At 42.7% G+C, this 20785-nt stretch overlaps 1 protein-coding gene across 3 annotated transcripts in view; it reads right to left on the reverse strand.

The window, feature by feature from the left end:
* Nucleotides 1-20785, reverse strand: part of LOC103355267 (ras and Rab interactor 2) — a 69116-nt gene that overhangs the window by 4747 nt on the left and 43584 nt on the right. For all 3 annotated transcript variants that reach the window (XM_008278992.1, XM_008278991.1, XM_008278993.1), the window contains exons 6-11: nt 18708-18780; nt 17680-17771; nt 9687-11018; nt 2809-2891; nt 1330-1555; nt 1103-1234 (exon numbers count right to left, since the gene is read on the reverse strand). In XM_008278992.1, the coding sequence (XP_008277214.1) occupies nt 1103-1234; nt 1330-1555; nt 2809-2891; nt 9687-11018; nt 17680-17771; nt 18708-18780 (1938 nt within the window). The remainder of the gene's footprint in view (nt 1-1102; nt 1235-1329; nt 1556-2808; nt 2892-9686; nt 11019-17679; nt 17772-18707; nt 18781-20785) is intronic.

Below are 20785 nucleotides of genomic sequence, written 5' to 3' on the forward strand. Positions count from 1 at the left end.
TTTTAAAGTTCGGAGGGTTAATTAACACGTTAGAAAGTAGTTTAATGGGATGTTACGTCCTGTGATTATTGCTCTATTTTCTGACACTACTCTGTGTTCAACTCTAAGGATGACAATATAGTGATCTGCAGCTGGAAAAATGTCAACAGCAGCAGAAAGTTGAAACTTGTCTAATTTTCCTGACAGAAGCAGTTAAAGACGGTTGGAGTTGAAAAAAAACAAAAACACAACAATAATTCTTTCTGTTCCAATAAATAGTGTCATTTTGGCGACGTTTAAAGATTTTCCACTGAAATTGCGTCACTGCCTTTTGCGAAACATCACCGAAAACACAAAACCGAAACTCGTACTGTCAGTAAATATAATAAATGCTGCAGTTCCAGTCAATGAAGGACGTGAAGTAGTTAAGCGGAAATGATCCAGACATGTTATCACATGGTAATGACCTCAAACATGACCATAAATCCTGACTGTCAAATTCATTTCGAGATAAAACATCTTTTAAGCCCCTGTAGCTGGAAAAATTGTCAACAGCAGCAGAAAGACAGATAAAAAAAAGTAAGAATATAAATACTGAACAATAACTGTACACGTAGATATGGAGCAGCTCAACAAATAGTAGGATTTACATTTCCAGAATGTAAACACAATAAATTTAATCAAATAATGGTTCCAGCATGACACACAGTATTTATTAGCGAGTTTTAGAGGCTTCTGTTTCGAGCCTCGATGCTAAGCTAGGCTAACAAAGAGGGGAGGTTGGATTTGTGATACTCTACATTTCTTTAATGTCATCAATCACTAAGCAGCTGGACATTCACAGTAAACTACATCAATATCATTTGCGATAATGCCTCTCAGTAGTCTCTGCTCCGTATCATGTGGAGCATTTCGTTCGCTTTGATGCACATTTTCATTCTTATTTTCTCATTTTTCAGCTGGAATATTTCATTATCACGCGCGACATTACCTCAACCGTATTACTTTCTACTTCTGTAGTCCAGCCTTATTTCTGTTGACCTATTCTTAGGTTACATCCTCTGGTTTTTCCTGAACAATAGCCAGCACAAGACCTCCTGGAGTTTAATCTTATCTCACGTACCCTCTCCTTGAAGCAGAGACGGGTCCAGCAGCTCCATCATGTACTGGATGTCCGTGTCCAGCTGCGGCATGTCGCACTGAGCCACCACGTAGGTCAGCATCGGCAGGAAGTCGTCGGCACCGTACATCCTCCCTGGAAGGAAGCAGACGTAGGCGTGGCGGTGACAAAACCGTAAACAATCGCACCGGAGAGATTCCACACGACCTGGAGTTTTAACTTTCGCTTACCCGAGTTGTCCTGCATGATGGTGTAGATGAGCTTGCACACCCGCAGCAGCAGCGACACCTTCTTCTCGGGCGAGTACATCTTCCTCATGTTCAGGAACTTCTGGCGGATCTTCTCGATGGCCAAAGAGTCGGGCGGCACGGCTCCGTCCACCCCCAGCTCGTGAGGCTTCTTGGTCTTCGCCAGCGCCAGGTTCTCCCTGAGCTGCTGCCAAGCTCCGCTGCTCACCTGCAGGAAGGAATAAAGCTTTATTTACCGAGTTTAAACGTCGTGTAGCTCTCTGAGCAGGTTTGAAAGGCATCTTATCTTAAAAAAAAAAAAAACAAAATCTGCAAAATCACATCATTTACCAGAGCAGGAAAATGTAAAAACATGAAGAATTGTCAACTTTCCTTGAGCTAATCATGCACGATGTGTGGTTTAATTTCAGGAAAATAACCAAATCTAAGCTTAAAAATTGAGATATTTCATCACAATTTATTAATTTATGCCTTATTTTGAAATTTGCCAAAAACTAAATCACCACAGTGCACAAGATTCTGTAAAAAAAACAAACAAAATTGACATTCCTCAGTGAAAATTCTTTGGGGGTTGAATTGCAGGTGTGTTTACAGACAGAGATAAATAAGGTGGAGACAAATTACAGAAAATGAGAGGAAAATAAAACATATTGGATCAATACAATAAATGCAGCATGGCTCAAAAACAGCATACAGAGGAGTTGGAAGATACAGCACGATGAAACGTGTTAGAGTTCATGTGCAGAGTCGTGTGAAAATGCTTTGTTTGTAAAGATTTATCCGAATAGTCAAATGTGTAACGTATGTGAAAGCATCTTTTTTTTGGTGACACCTTCCGTCATGTTAAAAAAAAAAAAAGTGTACATTCATTCCAGGTGTCTTAAACTTTATGTCAACTAAACAATCTAAGAAACTCCCGTATAGCGGATATTCAGCCCCAATTAATGACGAACATCCCAAATATTTGGGGGCGCCATGCAGTGGTGGCGAATACGGATATTCGGAGATCAAAACTGACGTCCTGTTTCCAGCACAGCCCTAAACTCCTGGGAGGTTCAGACGGTTAATGATGTTTTTCCAGTCTTCATGCTAGGCTAGGCTAACCACATGCTAACGTCGGCTCTATCGTTAACATGCAGGCATTAATTCTTCTAATTTCATGATGAAACCTGTTTCATCAAGCATTGAGCGAGAAATGTCCAGTTTGTAGACGATGTAAAAACTTAAATAGTAAAATACTGACAACATAGTACGCGGAGTGACCATTGTTGGGGCACTTGGAGAAATGTTGGATGTGTCAATTACAGTTATTGTTCAGTTTTTAGTAAAAAAACAACTAATTAAAGAAATTAAACTTCTGTGTTGTCGTGCAGGACTTCATATTACAGTGAAAAATGAGCAAAAATGTGACGGGAGCAAAAATAAACACTTAGAAACTGCTGGGTTTAACTTCTCTCTCACCTGGAAGTCATGTAAAGCCACCTCGATGACGCTCTTCAGAGGCTTTAGGACGCACTTGTGCATGGCCTTTTCCAGCACCTGGTCTGCAGAAGGCAACAACACACACAGGTGAATGAGAAACCGGCGCACAAGGACATTATTCATTCTTCCAGCAAACACATGAGTAATATTTTACAACTGAAAATGTGTCACTGGCTGTTGCGAAACATCACTGACAAACAAAACTGAAACTATCAGTAAGTTTAATAAACGCTGCAGTTCCAGTGAACGTGAAGTAGTTGAGTGGAAAAGATCCAGACACGTTACCACACGGTAATGATCTCAAAACACCTACACATGATCATAAATCCTGATCTTGACATTCAGACTGTTGGACACCCACACAATCAAACTGCAAAAGGCATTTAGTAGTAAAGCTTATTCACACTATTTACCTAGAACTTACAAGCTTATTTTAAATTCAGTTCAAAAGCATTAAACTTGCGATTCAAGAAAGTTTTATACATATTTGTCTGATGACAAATTCAATGCATTAGTTCAGTTTGTTTGTCGCATAAAAACAGATTTTTGTCAAATGACTTATAAAGTTGTGATACATTAAACCAGCACGTCTCAACAGCTTCTCCATAAAAACACTTTGTCACATGCAAAATCTAATATATCAGCATTTTTCACATCTCTGAGGAGTCATTGGTGTCTGGAAATGAGATCATTGAAGGGTGTCGACCCGAAAACATCTTCATTCTGACCCACATAACTGTGAAAGTTCGGATGTGCTTCGCAGATTTGGCCTTAACCACATAAGAACTGGACTATTTTTTAAATATCCCCACCTGAAAAACATCCCCGAATTCAATGACAGCTGCAAAAGTGTGACGAACAAACTTGGGCTCTACGGATCGGAGACACTCGGGAGGATTTTGAAATGCAATAAATCTAAAACAAAGTGAGCTCTGCAAAAGCTGATGTTTTTACTCGCCAACAATTAAAACTGTAACGTGGAGAGTCGCTGACACCGAGGTCGTTGAACTGGCTGTAAAAACTTCCAACTCCATCATTTGTAGTGAAAGCACAACAACTTTGCTGCACCCATTTCAGTCCAAGCAGTACCAGGCGGCCTCTTCACGCTCCGCGACCTTCCAGAAACGTCTGCGGTCGGGTTTTAATAAGTGGTACAGTCCGGTCCTGGCACCGGGACGTCCACGGTGGAACATATTGCTCTGGAAACAGATTAAACAGTCGCTCCAGTACGAGAACATCGTAAAAAGTTTTTACAGTAGAAGAGGACAGTGGCTGCACAGTGCGGAGTCTCGTGGTGACGGAGCGGCTGGCGTCACATGACGGTTGCCAGGCTAGCGACGGGATGTAAACAGCAACCAGCGTATCATGTGAAAACTCCCACACGGAGCTAACGTAGCTCCCACGGCTAACGGCTAAACATGTCGTCTGCAGAAACGTTCCTGTAATGTGGCACCATTTGTTGGTAATAATTCGCTTTGTCCTGCCAACTGTTGAATTTATTTAGAAGAATTTAGTGATTCTGTTTCTGTAGCAAATCACCAACGACTAAAGTCAAGCTCTCAAAGATATTCATATACAATAAACAGTGTTAATGAAGCCTAACTACATCCTACAGCCACCTCATTATTATTCTGCTGTAGGGAGGAAAAAAAACCGCTCAGGTTTGGTTGCATTTCTTGAAACCAAACGCAATCATGGTGGGCGGAGCTAAGCCCAGGATGCAGCAACGGTGCCCCATTCCCAACGCTGTCAGGTTGAAGTGATTTGGTGAAACATTTGCACAAAAAAATGGCAAAACAAAAAACTAGCATCCTTGGCAAAACGTGAAATTATCAGGGTTGCCGTTGGGATGTTGAAAATGTAAACTCACAGATAGTAGATCAGAAAACATTTTAATTGGCTGTACAATCTACAAGGAGAAAAGTTCTGCATCAACAGCAGTCCAGGATTATTATTCGAAACAATAACAATCCATTATTATTTAGAACACCCCCGCATTTTCACAACTTTGGACCGGTCCAGCCTAATGGAGGTCTGATTTATTTAAACTCCACAGTAGTGATGATTTACAGCCCAACTAACGGATTCTGCATCCAGTCATTCCTTCTAGATTGACATATATAATTTATAATAAAAGCGCTTTTAAAATGTAGAATTGCATCAACTCTGAATGAACCAACATGACGCCATTTATCAGAACCAGAAACTGTAAAAACAGAACCTCAACTTTGCGTCAGCCCTTGAACGTGCCGCTTCATCGAAAAAAAAAAACTACCTCCAAGAAAATGCCCCACAAAAAAATGGCCAAAAATAAATGCGTTCCGCAAAAAACAAAAAATACAAAACTTGTTGGCGCGACCAGGAGGTCATTAATGAGTCAGCTGTGACCAACAGGCGTGTGAGGAAAAATTCAGGGATTTTTCATCTGAACTGTAGGCCACAGACAGCAAATGAAAAATAGAAATAGTAAAATGTCTGTAGCATGTAGAGCCAGTAGAAAACGAGACAAAGCCAAAAAAAAAAGCCAAAAGTTCAACAGGTTAACCAAAACAAGTCTAATCATTTGAAAGAAAAGTCATTTCAGACAATTCTTTGGCATTTCAAACTCATTTTTTCAGTAATTTTGGATGAATCTTTATGATTGTAGTCGAGCTTCAACAGCCAGAAGCTGCTTGCTTGAGGTTCAGAGGCTTAAAGTCAGGCTCTAACTGGTAGATTACAGATTTGCTGTTGGGATACAGCCTGAGTTAAAGAGTCACTGGTTGTTAGAATCTGACCTCGACACGTTCAGCTACCTGGAACCAGATCCAGCGCTCTGTTCATTCATTCAGCTGGCACACGCTGAAAAGTTAAACCACCACAATGGCTCCTTCTGTGGCTCAGACCTACGTACATGCTCTTCAAATCATCTCCCCGACGATCCCACAAACCCAGTGCTGTTGTTCCCCCGGCATCGCTGACGCAGCCATTCATGCAGCACCGGCATCCCCAGCCTCCAGGCATCTTCGTGATTACGCAACGGGCTGCAAAGTACGTTTTGCAAGAGCGTAAATAAACGAGCATGCACGTACAGGAGGCTTTACGGAGAATTTTGCTGCTTTCGGGGTGAGTCAGTGAAGCAACACACCGGCACTTAGAATAAAGCAGCTCAGTCGGCGGCGGAGCCGAGCATCGTGGGTCACCTCAGGTAAAGGTTTGTCGTTTACTGCAGCCTGCCCACACAAACAAATCATCACCAAGGGGGCTGGAGGAATCCGCCAGATCCTCATGTGGACATAAGGAGGAGTTTCTTGACTTTGGACTTCCTGATCGCTTCCAGAAAAGGCTCATTTCCTTTGTATATCAGGCAACGTTTGTTATTGGGTTTTATCTCGGCCGCAACCTGTTCAAAGGCTTCCTTCAACTGCAATAAACTAACGGACAGCCTGCGAGGAGAAACAAACTTCAAACCTCCTTATTTACTGATTTACAGCCAAGAGATGAAGGCTCCTCCTCTTCGTACACATCGCCTCTACTGACTCAGGGTCACACCTCTTTTACAAACACCTCGCTGCTCTGCTGCTTGACCTCGTAGTCGAATGCGACATATTGCACCGACCATAAACACTCCGGAAGTCTTCCTGTAAACGCTCTGCACACACCAGGACAGTCACCAGGCAGCTTTGCTCACTTCTCCTTTTAAAAAAAAACAAACACATTTTGTGGGATTGCAGCATGACGTCAGCGACACTGTGGGCTCCAACGTTACGGGTTTTTCCATCTAAATCTGCTCGACCGTCTCTGATTTGCTTTTGAGTCTTGTTCCTTAAAATAGTATTTGTGAAATTTTTCATTGATAAATCTGCACATTGATTTTTGAGGCGGTTTAAATGACAAAATCTCAGCAACTATTAAAGATAAAAGCCTGAGATTCTCACTGTTATTTCTCATCATGTCATTGATTCAGAATCTGTAATATTGAACAAGTAGCTCAAATAATGTCTGACTGCGGGTGAGATGAAATATATATTTTTAATTAATCAGTCATGAAAAGCTGCATCAATAAAATGATATTGTAGAAGTCAAATAATGATGTTTTCTGAACCACATGTCGCTGCAGGTCACGATAATACAAAATAAACGTGTAGAAAACCCGTCAGTATGAAATACTTGGTCGCAAAAATGAAAATGAGTTGTTTTCGTTGAACCTACAGAACCGATTGAGCAGGTTTGACAAGTTGTGCCACAAAAACACAAACACTGGTAGAAAATTAGACCCAATTACAAGATTGTTTTAATTACCATTATTATTATAATGGGCATTACTTTCATAAACCTTGGTTTGGATGAGACTTGTCACGTAGTTTTGTGTCATTTCTTTGTGAATTAATCAGGATGACATCTATACCAGTTCTATACATCAAAGATGAGTAGGATTAATTCTCATTTTCACTAAATTGGGCCACCATGTACTCAGCTCAGTGAATCACCTGGCTAATTACCGGAAGAGATGTTTACGGGTTCAGCAGTTCCTATAAATATACACTTTCAGCTGTGACCTCAGACTTGAAGTTTATCCCAAATGAAACACAAGGAGGATAATCCATTTTGATCCTATTCAACCATTTCCGCAGCGATCACGTGAATACATTTCCCACTAAAGTCCTGCTCACATAAGATTATCATTAAATATATGTGACGGCATGAAAACAATGACCCCTAAAACCTCACAACAGGTCTTTGTGTTTGGTCCGACTGCGCCGACGCCATTTTAATGATTTAATGCAGTGATAATTAACAAAGAAATGACACAAAAGCACACAACAAGGTTGCTGCAAACCAGGTTCATGCACCACAACAAAATCATTCTATATGTTGTAGTTTGTGTTATTGTCACATGTGGCTCAGAAATGAGGTGACTCCTGCGTGTTTTTTGTACGAGCCCAAATATGGGACTTCATATTTAAACTCACCCACAGTTAGAGATTATTTGATCTATTTGTCCAACATTGCAGATTCTGAGCCAATGACACGGTGGGAAACAACAATAAAAATTTCAGGCTTTTGTCTTTAATAGTTCCTGAGATTTTGTCATTCAAACAAATATCAAACTGTGACTGTACAAGGTAGGTCAACAGGCAACACAGATGTCTTTGTAAATATCCATATTTTAAAGGAGCTCGAGCAGAAATACGCTCACTTAAATGACCCTCAGGCCTCACGTCTGTAACATCGCTGCTGAACGAAACACCTTCACGTTTATTCACTGTTTCCGCCTCCAAAGGGAACATTTGTGAGCCTCTTTATTGGCGGTCCGTTCGCACAATGAGAAAAGGATCAGTTCTGCCTCCGAACAAGGCTTTGCTGTTATTGTTTACAATGAACAAGGGCCCCGAGATGTGTGCAAAGACATGCTGACATATTCATGCAAATCGAGTCTCGCAGTAATCCGACTGGAATGAAGCATCCCTTTGATAGAGCGATTCATATGTGCAAACTTTGCTTTCTCGGTTGTCACGACCTCAGCGGAGCACACAGACGGATTTAATTACATTTGCTGATAGGATTTCGTCGCCACGTTTCTGCGAAACCCTTTTTTCAGCTGCAACAAACGTTTTTCAAATGTTAAAGCGGGAACTTTGCCTGCCTTAAATCAGAAACCATCTGATTAATTAATACTCAAAGTCCCAATAAAATAAAAAAAAAGCACAGTTAAATGAAACTCTTGCCCTTTAGAGTCGGCCTCGGCTGCACTCTGAGATTCTACCAACGAGCACAGGCCAAGAATAACTCGGTGGGACGCAGCACGGTGGCATTTCTGTAACTCAACACCAGTAATGAGGCGCAGTGATATGGAAAGCTCTGGGTCCCAACATGGTGGCAGGTTTGGGCGCTGGTCGATGAATGAAGCCAGTTTGAAATCCTTCCCTTGGTTTAACCTGCCAAGCAATCTGGAACATCACAAACATGCATGTAGAGACGCTAGGGATCGACTGATATGGGTTTTTTTTTAGGGTTGATACACATTAAATGTTTAACAGCATGTGACAGCAGAGAACCTGTCATTCATCACCAGGCTTCTTCATTAATGAGGATGACTATAATTGAATATGTAAAATAGAAATGGGACTGATTATATTATCTCCTCTGTTTATGTAGAATGGACTGAGATTGATCAGTTTGTCTCCTGCATTCTTCTCTATTTTCTTAATCTTTCTCTGTTCTGTCACTTTTACTGCCCACTAAGGTCCAGATCTTAATATTAATTATTGTTTTCCAGAATCTGTCTCAGGTTGAACTATGGCTGCCTTCTAACTTAGCCACTAGACACTAGCGTAGCCTTAGCCACTATGAGAAGAGCTAACTTCCTGGTTTGTGGCAATGACTTTCGTTTCTTGTTCAGGTTTTTCTGTTCGACAGAAATTTCTGAGAGAGACGACAGACAGAGAGAGGAGGCTGCATCGGACCTGAAGTAGAGCATTTTGTTTGATAACCTTCAAGGCTGATCTTCGGTTCATCCCTGAAACAGGTTCCCAAACTTTTTAAGCCTGCGACCCCCAGACTAACAGTGCCAGACACTGGCGACCCCTACGATACCCAGAGGTGACTGAAACATAAGAAAACGTTGTACAGGACGCATTGTGGGTATTTCATAGTGAACAATATAGTGAACCAAATTAACCTTTAAGAACTCAGACACTAGTAGAAATTGGCGAACACACCATGTAGTCCACTATTTCTGTAAATGAGAACAGTTTTGAAAATGGCCTGAAAATCATCTCGCAACTCTCCCTTGGCATCTCACGACCCCCACTTTGGTTGGGACCCCCTGCCCTAAAAGACACGACACCAAGTCAGAAAACGTTGGAGAGACTCACCGATCTGGTCCTCGGGTATCAGCGACTCTATCGGAGGGTCGAGTTCAGAGCTTTGCCGAAGGTAGGCCTTCGTCTGCGTCATGAACTGCCTCAGGGTCTGCAGGAAGTCCATCCCTGACGTGTGGCAGCTTCGGTTCTCCTGCACGAAGCCGATGTAGTCCTGAACCAGGGAGCCGAAGTACGAGCTCTTATCCCTGGACAGCTCGGCGATCCTCTTCACCGCCCGCCTCTCCGGCGTCATCAGCGAGCTCAGCATCCCGCTCACCTTCCGGAAGCGTCCCTTCAGGGCTCTGGGGAGGATGAAGGACCCTCCGCCCAAGCTCACGCCGACCCGCCGCCGCCGAGCCTTAAACGACGAACGGAGACGCATCTCCAGGTCGGCCTCCAGCCCGACGCCGTAGTCTTCCTCCTCTTCCTCCTCCACGTCCTCGTCCTCCTCGCTGCTGTCCTCCACCGGGTCCTGGTGGTGGTTCAGGTGGTGCGACGGGCTCGGGGCGAGTCCCAGGGAGAATCCAGGAGACTGAGAATATTCCAGAGAGTCCGAGGACGAGGTGGACATGCTCATGTCGCTGAGCCGCTGGCGTCCCCTTTCTGCAGGACTGGACCCTTCAGGGGCAGCAGGTGGAGGCCGGCAGGGCGGAAGTTTAGCCTGAGACAAAGCCTTGGCGATGGTCTCGTCATCCAGGGCGATGTGGCAGCGGTGGGCCTCCAGATCGGGCTTCTTGGGCCTTGGAGGCGGCGGGTGCGAGGGCACCGGGATCGGAGCGGTTTTGGATGGGCTGCTGTTCTTGATGCCCATCGTTGGTCGAGCGGGTGCTGGGCGCTTGGTGGAGGAATAGAGCTTGGACGCCACCGCCGCCTCGGGCATGCTCTTGGGTCTGGTGGTGGTCGCCGGAGGTCCGGGCGGAGGCGGGGCAGGACGCCGGCGTGGCATCGAGCGGGGGGGAGGGGGACGAGGGGGAGGCGACCGCGACTTGCCGTTCAGTTTGATCTGGTCACCGGTTAACGGCTGCTTTGACTCCTCTGCATCAGGCGAAGACGGTTCGTCCTCGCGGTGGCGCCGATGCCGGTGATGGTGAGTCTGGAGGAACAGTGGGTTGACGAAGCACAGAGGCCCGCTGGAGTGTCGTCTCTCCAGGTGGAAGGACGGCGGCGGCGCGTTGGATCGTAGCGTGGGGGGAGCGCTGTCGCAGTGAGACCCGGCGTGGCGGCCCGGTGAGCCCTCGGCCTCTCGGTTCCTGGTGGTGCGCTGGGGGCTGAGGGTCCGACTCAGGGGGCGGCAGGGGCGAGGGGAGGAGCGGCGTTGGCAGCACAGTGACGAGTCCCAGAAGCCTGGAAGACACAAGAAACACAAGTTTAGGTAACGAAAAAGTGAAGATTCCTACAGAGTGGCTGCAAGTTCAACAACAAACCATAAAAAACACAACTTTAGGCGACACAAATCCTACAAAGAGAATATCCTCAGAAAACATCTGGAAGTTTAACAACAAAACACAACTTTAGGCGACACAAAGCCAAGAGTCCTACAGAAAGAATATCCTCAGAAAACATCTGGAGGTTCAACAAGAAAACACAACTTTAGGTGACACAAAGCCAAGAGTCCTACGGAGGAATTATCCTCAGAAAGTAACTGGAAATTTAAGAACAAATCAGAAGCCTGCATACACATAAAAAACACAACTTTAGGCGACACAAAGCCAAGAGTCCTACAGAAAGAATATCCTCAAAAAATCACTGGAAATTTAACAACAAATCAGAAGCCTGCATACACATAAAAAAAACACAACTTTAAGCTACACAAATGTAAGATATTTAGCCTCGCACAGCAGCTAAAAGTTCAACAACAAAACAGCCGCCTGGAACACAAAAAACACAACTTTAGGCGACACAAAGTCAAGATTCCTACAGAGGAAATATCCTCAGGGAACAGCTGGAGGTGCGACCGGAGAACAGCAGCCTGCACACACAAAAAACACAACTGTAGGCTACACAAAGTCAAATCCTCAGAAAAACTCTGGAAGTTCAACAACAAAACACAGCTTTAGAAAAAACCAAGAGTCCTACAGAGAGAATAACCTCTAAAAAAATAACTGGAAATTCAACAACAAAACAGAAGATTGGAACACAAAAAACACAACTTAAGGCGACAAAAAGTCAGGATTCCTTCAGAGGGAAAATCCTCAGAAAGTTTAACAACAAAACACAACTTTACAAAACCAAGAGTCCTACAGAGAGAATAACCTTTAAAAAAATAACTGGAAATTCAACAACAAAACAGAAGAACACAAAAAACACAACTGTAGGCTACACAAAGTCAAATCCTCAGAAAAACTCTGGAAGTTCAACAACAAAACACAGCTATAGGCGACACAAAACCAAGAGTCTTACAGAGAGAATATCCTCTAAAAAAATAACTGGAAATTTAACAACAAAACAGAAGAACACAAAAAAAACAACTTAAGGCGACAAAAAGTGAAGTCTGCCACAGAGGGAAGATCCTCACACAGCAGCTGGAAGCTCAGCAACAAAACACAACTTGAAGCCACACAAAGTAAAGATTCCTTCAGAGGGAAAATCCTCAGAAAACATCTGGAAGTTCAGCTGGAAACCAGCAGCGCTCTCTCACCGGTGTTTTCAGGGTTTTTCTGCCTGCCTGCCTGCTCGTGTCTCGTGTGGCTGAAGCGGGTTTCAGCCTCTGGGCTCTGCTCGGCTGGACGTCGACACCCACAGAGGGAGTCGCCCGACCTTAATCACAGAGTGGGAGGAACCCAACACACTGTTCCAGTTCCTCCACTCCTTTCCTTCTCTCTGTGGCTCCTCCTGCTTTGCTCTTTGATTTCTATTTTGGGTTTTTTTTTCATGCCTTTGAACTCCACGGACACGATTCTCTGCTTGAATAATGAGAAGCTCTTAAAAGCACAATGCACAGCTGCACGTTGGCTTCTTCTTTTTTTTTAGTTTAATCCTGAGGACATGTTGGGTTTTAAATCCCATCAGGTTTCACTTCCAGAGAGACTGAGTGTATGTAAGTGAACAGGGCGAGCTGTGGAGTCAGTGGATAGAACATTGTGGAAGATTAGACGTTTGACAGCTGATCTGCAGGGAAACATGACAGTTCTTCAGTAGCTGAATGCTGCAAAAGTAATATTAAAATGAGCTAAAATGCTAACATGGAGCGCGTCTAAGAAAACTGAGGTGTTTATTTGAACAATAATAAACCTGTAAATGTGCAAACCTGGGCTCTTTAAACCTGCGTTACATGTCATTGGCTTCGCTTAAAGATGCAAATAATCTTGTAGCTGTTCTTCTTTCCAACTTGACGATGTTTTTTTCCACAAAATTGAGTCGTTTTAGTTGCCAAAAGCTAAAAAACTCTCTAATAACTAAACTTCAGAATGCATAAACATCAACTTTTCCTACATCCAACCATTTCTGAGATGTTCTAGAAGCTGAATGCTGCAAAAAAATACTCTTAAAGTAGTCGAGACCGGAGCTAAAATACACAAAAAGTGTAAAATTAAGTGTTTTTTGAACAATAAAGCATCTAAACGCTTCTAGTAGACCTAAAAAATACAATAATAAACCTGTGAATGTGCAGAATTTGGCCTCTTTAAATGCAAATAGCAGTTTTAGTTGCCAAAAGCTGGAAAACACTGACTTTAGAATGCATTTTGGGACGCACACTTCACTTTTACAGACAAACTTTTCCTATTTCCAACCATTTCTGAGGCGCTCCAGTCGCTGAATGCTGCAAAAAATACTATTAAAGTAGAAAAGACACAGGAGCTGAGTATGAGGAGTATTTCAAACAGAGATGCTGCAGTAATGAGAGGAAAAAAAGTGGTTTTTAACATTTAAACATAAAAACAATCAAAGGCTGGACTCATTTTTATCCTTTTTAATTCCAGTGAATCTCACTTCAAGATGTTTTTTTTAATTAACGTATTTGCTTATTAACACTTTGAATTTTTTTTTATTTATTTATTTATTTATTATTATTCATTTCCTGTCCAGGTTTTGCGCCGACATCTTTTATTCTCTAACTCACTGATAAAGAGGCCTCAGACCAGTTTAAATGACTCAATATCAGCAAAAATCAATCAACTAAAAACAGATTTGCTTCGTTTTTGCTTCTTTTCTCTTCCTTTAATCAAGTTTTTCAGATTAATCTTCTGTCTCTGTACATAAAAATGCTCATAAAAGAGTTTAACAACAGTCAGTGGGACCAAACCAGGACTTTAATACTTTAACTACGTTTTGCTACGAAAACTTAGTTGCTTTCATTCAAATGTGATTTTCACGCCCTTGTTTGTCTTTTTAAACTCGTTTTTCATGTCTTTAAACTCGACAAACACGATTCTCTTCTGTCCTCATGTGTCTCCTGACATGTGCTCTCGTTTATCCGCTGAATCATCTTATTGTCTTTCAGCTATTTGGCAAGAAAATTCCTCATTCTGACTCTCTGCTGTAATAAAAAAAGAAAAAAGAAAAAAGAAAGCTTCCACTGTGTCCGAGGCAGAAACATGCAGCTGAAGCAATAATAATAATAATGAGCAGCGCTGCAGCCTAAAAATAGACAAACTCCTGCAGCTGGTGGTTCGACGTGTCCGCGGCGTTGTTAGCGAGTCCATGTGAGCGGCGAGCACCTGACGCCGCGGCGTCCGTCTGCACAGCAACACGGCAAACCAACACGCCAAGCGCATGTAGCAGCCACTGACCAGAGAGCAGCATGACTCATCAGTTCCCTTTTATCTCAGTAGGAACAGCAAACCGTCAGCAGAGGCAGAGTAGAAGCTCCTTATAGCTCATTTATATCAGCTCTGTTTGGTTCCATCCACTAATTTATTCCTGATTTAATTTATTTTGCTGCTTGTTGCCGATAGTTATGCAATTATCTGCAAGAGGATCTGCACGCTGTCTTTGGAAAAAACAAACAAACATTTGTCAGAGCCAGAAACTGCGAAAAACAGAAAGAATCTTCTTTTTTTGAATGGATTGCATCAAACAGAATTTGTAAAAAACTAAAAATTATCCTTTTTTTTTTTTGGTGCAACCATGAAGCCAAATGACAACACAGCTGGAATAAAAAATCCAGGCCGAAAAATCATCTTAAAGCAGAAAATGAAGCGTTTGAGAAGTGTTTTTATGAACGTTAGCGTGTAAACATGTTCTATGAGACCACAAAAATATGATTATAAACTACTAAGCATCCAATCCATCCAATAAATACTGAAAAAAATCTATTTTCCCCACATAACCAAGTAGCTTCAGTCGCCTAAAGCTGATAAAAGCTCTCATGAATGAACTGAAACTGAACCATGAACACAAATCTTTCCTGATTCCAAACATTTCTGAGGCATCTTAAGGTAAAAGCGACAAAGGTTTTTTTAAAACCTTAACCATGTTTTTTTCCCCCCACGTGATCAAGCGGGTTTAGTCACCTGAAGCGATAAAGTGCTTTTAAGTATATGCTGCAATAATATGACACAAACTTCTTCTAATTCCAACCAGGTGAAAGCTGTAAAAAAACAACATTAAAGAGCTAAAATGGAGCGTTTTAGACGGAGCTGCTGCAGCGACGTACGATAAAAAACACTTAGAGCACTAAAACATATTAAAGCAGACCAAAAACTAAAATTATAAACCTGTAAATCTGGAGAACTTCCTGTTTGCCGAGAGCCAGATCATCTCAAAGTCGTCTTTCTTTCCACCTTCCACCATGTTTTCCTTTCACACGCCAAAGTACGTTTGGTTACTTAAAGCTGAGAAACACTCTCATAAATGTACATGTACGGTGGCCCAGAAGTGTCACAACAAAACAAAAGCCACAACACAACCAAATTAACCACAACACTACAAAATAAGACGCAACAACACAACGGTTGCAATGGAAGTTGTTTTTTTTTAAAAACGGAAGTTATACTGTGAAGTGCGCAACGCCACGAAGTGGGCAGAAGCCAGAGATTGTTGGAAACAACTCGAAAGTAAGTTAACAACAACTGTAGTAGCGCATACCGAAATTATTAAACGTTATTTACAATCAGTATTTTACTTACTTTCGAGTTGTTTCCAACAATCTCCGGCTTCTGCCCACTTCGTGGCGTTGCGCACTTCATAGCATAACTTCCGGTTAAAAAAATCAACTTCCGTCGCAACCGTTGTGTTGTGTTGCGGCTTATTTTGTAGTGTTGTGGTTAATTTGGTTGTGTTGTGGCTTATTGTGTTGTGTTGTGGCTTTTGTTTTCTTGTGACACTTCTGGGCCACCGTATACATTAATATGCGTTTTGAAATAAAATCAAGTAGCGACAGGAGCTCTGTGTTTCAGACAGAGGAGCTGCAGCAACACACACAAAGCATGAAAACATCTTCTAGTCGACTAACAGACGTGCTAAAGTGCAGAATATGGGCTCGTTCACTACAGGATTGAGATGAATTTCTCCAAACAATACCAGCTAATCTAATCTGATTTAATCTAATCTAACCGCCTCCTCGCCCTCTGGGGAGGCAAACATCTCTGAAACTGTTCGTTCTCCACAGACTCCACATCGCAGTCGGTTTGTCTTTTACAAGAAGCCGGCGGATGAGAGTTCCCTGGAAGCGGATCTTCTCCTCGACGTCACAAACACAAACGAGCAGAGCCGAGCACGTCACTTCCCAGGAACACAAAGTCAGAGGTCGTCCTTCAGCTCTGTGTGTGTGTTTCAGTGCGTGAATGTGGCGTGACGATGGCGTGTGTGTGTGTTTGCGCAGCGCAGATCTGCAGCCGACACTCCCTCCGGCTGCACAGTCAGCGCTCAGTTATGTCGCAGGCCTCCAGTGCAGCTGACTCACAGCAGCTCCACGGCCCAGAATAACCAGCCAGAGCTCACCAGTGCAGCAAACGAAAGCCGGAAACGCACAAAACCGCCGCCTTTATCTGCGTTTGTAGCAGCTACTCAACTATAAGTACAGTTTTGACTTGAGTATTTCCTGTTTATTCTACTTCATCCACACTTCAGTGGGAGATACTTTACTTTTTCACTCCACTACATAACATAACGAGCTCCTTAAATACCATTTCTGGTTCTTCTTGTAGAAGAATCTAAAGCTGGACTCATTTTTATCCTTCAGGTTTTTAATTCTGTCGTATTTTACTTGCAGAAGTTTTTTTTTTTTTGTGAATTAATTTGGCCTCAAAACTTAAACGCTCCAATTTAATGTTATCATAATTTTGATAACTTTAATATTTTCATCATTTAAGGGTCTTATTTATGTGTCAACGTCTTATTTTCTTGTTTTAGTTTTAAGAAACGTTTTTCTTTTTTTTCATTTCAATCCCATTTCACTTCCAGATGTTTTTTTTTCTAAATTCATTCATTTTTAAAACCTAAATACACCAACTAATGTTTTTATCATTTCAGTAACGTTGCCTTTAATATTTCTATTGACCAATTTTCTTATTTATGCGACGACATCTTTTATTTTCTTACATCATTAATGAGGCTCAATATATCACGAGTGTAATTAAAGGTTGAATAAACGACTGTTTCTACAAAACGACCCGATATTTCTGCAAAAAAACCCACATTTGTGCATCAGAACGTCTTCCTTTAATCACATTTTTCACATTTATCTTCCGTCTCTGCATATAAAACTGCACAGAAAGCAGCTCCAACATGAGATATTTTAACGACACTTTGCTGCTAATACTTTGGTGCTTTTATGAAAACAGGATTTTTTTTTCATGCTGGAGTATTTTTACTGCATCGTGCTGTACTTGTACAAACTCTTATCTGTCCAGAAATCAAGGTCAGTCTGACATTAAAGGGTCAGCTGACAGCAAAAACAAACACATTCCAGAAGATAAATCAAATTAATTAAACGTTCAATCAGAGTCTCTCTGAATGACTTTCAAACAGCTTCTGCTCGCAGTTCTGCTCCAGGTGACATTATGTGAACCTTAAAACCTCCAGCGTGGTTGTTTAATACATAACGAAGCAATAAAACTCGTACCTGCTCCGAGCTGAGAAACCTCCTCCAGCTCTTTCTGCGTCTTGGCGGATGCGATGGCTTCCGGGAGTTTGAGCGTGAAGGGCAGAACGTCTCTACGAGGAGCAGAAACAGGAGGTAAACGCTGAGAAACACACTAAATATGCTGCGAAACAAGTCAAACAATGTGACTCCTCTGCACATTTTTGACCAGTTTGTACTTCTGCAGTTTCACCGCTGTTGTCGTTTTCCCACATCATGATGCTGCCGCCACCATGCTTCACAGTGAGGATGGTGTGTTTGTGGTTTTCCACTATTGACGCTAGCTAGGGGGCTGCAAGGTGGATCGGTGGTTAGCACCGTTGGCTCACAGCAAGAAGGTCGCCGGTGAGGACACCTGGGATCTTTCTGTGTGGAGTCTCCATGTTCTCCCCGTGCAGCGTGGGTTCTCTCCAGGTTCTCCAGCTTCCTCCCACAGTCCAGAAACATGTTGAGGTTAATTGGTGATTCTAAATTGTCCGTAGGTGTGAATGTGAGTGTGCTTGGTTGTCTGTCTCTAAGTGTAGCCCTGTGATAGACTGGTTACCTGTCCAGGTGAACCTGCCTTCACCCTGAGTCAGCTGGGATAGACTCCAGCCCCCCATGACCCTAGTGAGGATTAAGGTGTATAGACAATGGATGGACATTTGAATTGATTTTAACCCCATTAGAGATATAAAGTCCTGCAGCAAACGTGATGATGCCACGAGGACAGGAGGCTTCTACATGCAACTCCAGAAACACTCGGTGCACTTGTGAAATGTTGGACGCCTGTTTCATCCCTGCAGCAGAGTCTGTTGATGCGTCGAGGATTTCTTGCAGCACAACAATTTCGCCGTCTGGCACGAGACAAAACCAGAAGTGAGAGCTCCGGGCACGCTGCTTACTCGACAAACGTTATTTCCATCCTCGAATCACCGTCCGGTCATCGTCACACAGCAACGGCAGCAACAAAGACGCTGGATAGAAATCAAAATAAATAAAAAACGTGCATAGAGGTGCTGGTGATTTACCTGCTGATACAGTAAAAGGCGACGAGGCGGAACAGATCCGCGAAGCTGATCCCAGATCCCTCAAGAGAGAAGGCTGCAGGCAAACAAAGCACACACACGTTCAGAAATGTTTTAGAAATCATTTCGCTTGCAGTGCAAAGTACGTCCAACCTCGTCAGCGATGTTAGCATTTTTATTGTTGGGATTAAATTGTGTCTTAATAATGAAGCATATAAAAAATAAAAAAAGAGCTCAAATACAAAATTTATAATAAATTTAGTGCAACAAGCAATCAGGTGTAGCATTTCATTAATATTTAACTTTATTATTTATTGGGCTCAGATGCTGGTAATGCATGAAGACTCTTGTGTTCACTCTTGCAGCCAACAGAACAACATTTAGTGTGTTTTTTCCCCCCCAATGCTAATATTAGCCCCATTAGCTGATTTTCCTATTGTTGTGGGGACATTGCTATTAAACCCCCAGTAATCCACTGGGTGTTCAGTTCCTCAGATGCTGGTAATGCATGAAGACTCTTGTGTTCACTCTTGCAGCCAACAGAACAACATTTAGTGTGTTTTTTCCCCCCCAATGCTAATATTAGCCCCATTAGCTGATTTTCCTATTGTTGTGGGGACATTGCTATTAAACCCCCAGTAATCCACTGGGTGTTCAGTTCCTCAGATGCTGGGAGTGCATGAAGACTCTTGTGTTCACTCTTGCAGCCAACAGAACAACATTCAGTGTGTTTTTTTCCCCCAATGCTAATATTAGCCCCATTAGCTGATTTTCCTATTGTAGTGGGGACATTGCTATTAATAACCCCAATAATCTACTAGGTGTTCAGCTCCTTACATGCTGGAAGTGCACAAAGACTCCTGTGTTCACTCTTGCAGCCAACAGCAGAACATCTGGTGAGTTTTGTTCGTGGTTAAGACATTTTAAAGTCAGCAGAAGCAGCTGTAGAAGGTAAATAAACCTGAAGAAATAAGTAGCTTGTAAACCCAGGAGGCTGAGGACTGGCTTGAGTAATGACGGCAGTGAAAGTGAAAAATATGGGAGCTTTAAAACCACGTCGTCTCATTAGAGAGTCTTAAAACAGAATATTGTTAATTTTTTATAATGCAAACGTCCACTGAATGTGCTTCTGTGAAGTCATAAATTCACATTCGGCGGCTGCAGTCACATTTTCCAGCTCCTGCAACTTCTCTTTAAATCTGTGAATGTTTGCTGAGAATGCGTTTATCTTCAGCAAACATTCACAGAAAGCCGCGGAAAGCTGCTGAACGTCACTCGGTTTCACGTCGCATGCTTGTTTGCTGAGCAGCAGTGAGGAGGTGTAACTACATACCTGCATTCACACAACACGTCTACATTAAACGTCTCACAGTTTCAGCTTCTCTTTAAATCTTTAGTCTACTCCATAAGCAAGTTATTGGAGTAATCAGTGGCACAAGTGCAGAGCGGCAGCGTTGGGAGTTGGTGGTTGCTGCCAGAATGTGATGACGTAGCAGCTGTGGACTTTCCCTGCTGAAATAAGAGCCCCCGTCGGAGGGAGGGGGACGTCCTTGGACTGGTTCAGACTTTAGATGTGGGTCAGCTGCTCTCGTGCTGCTGCATCAGGGCTGGACTTGTGGCGGTTTTTGGGTTCAGAGGTTGTTAAAAGCTAACAGACAGATTTAAAGTGAAGCTGCGGTGTCGGTGCAGCAAAGAGGAGTTGAAGGAAGAGTGGATGATATGATGCACTCTAGTCTGCCTCAGAGTCACTTCTACAGATGCTTCTGCTAAAACGCCTGAACCACAAGTAAAACTCACCAAATGGTCTGCTGTTGGCTGCAAGAGTGAACATAAGAGCCTCTGTGCACTCCCAGCATCTGAGGAAGTGAACACCCGATGGATTATTGCTGATGGTAATGTCACCGCAACAATAGGAAATTAATTAATAGAACTAACATTAGCATTGGGAGGGGAAAAAAACTCACTAAGTGTTTTGATGTTGGTTGTAGAGTGAACACACAAGTCTTCATGCACTTCCAGCATCTAATGAACTGAACACCTATGGGATTCTGTTGTGGCTAACATTAGCTTTGGTGCTCTGT

The sequence above is a fragment of the Stegastes partitus genome, unplaced genomic scaffold (assembly GCF_000690725.1).
Source record: "Stegastes partitus isolate 25-593 unplaced genomic scaffold, Stegastes_partitus-1.0.2 Scaffold141, whole genome shotgun sequence".
NCBI classification, from domain to species: domain Eukaryota; kingdom Metazoa; phylum Chordata; class Actinopteri; family Pomacentridae; genus Stegastes; species Stegastes partitus.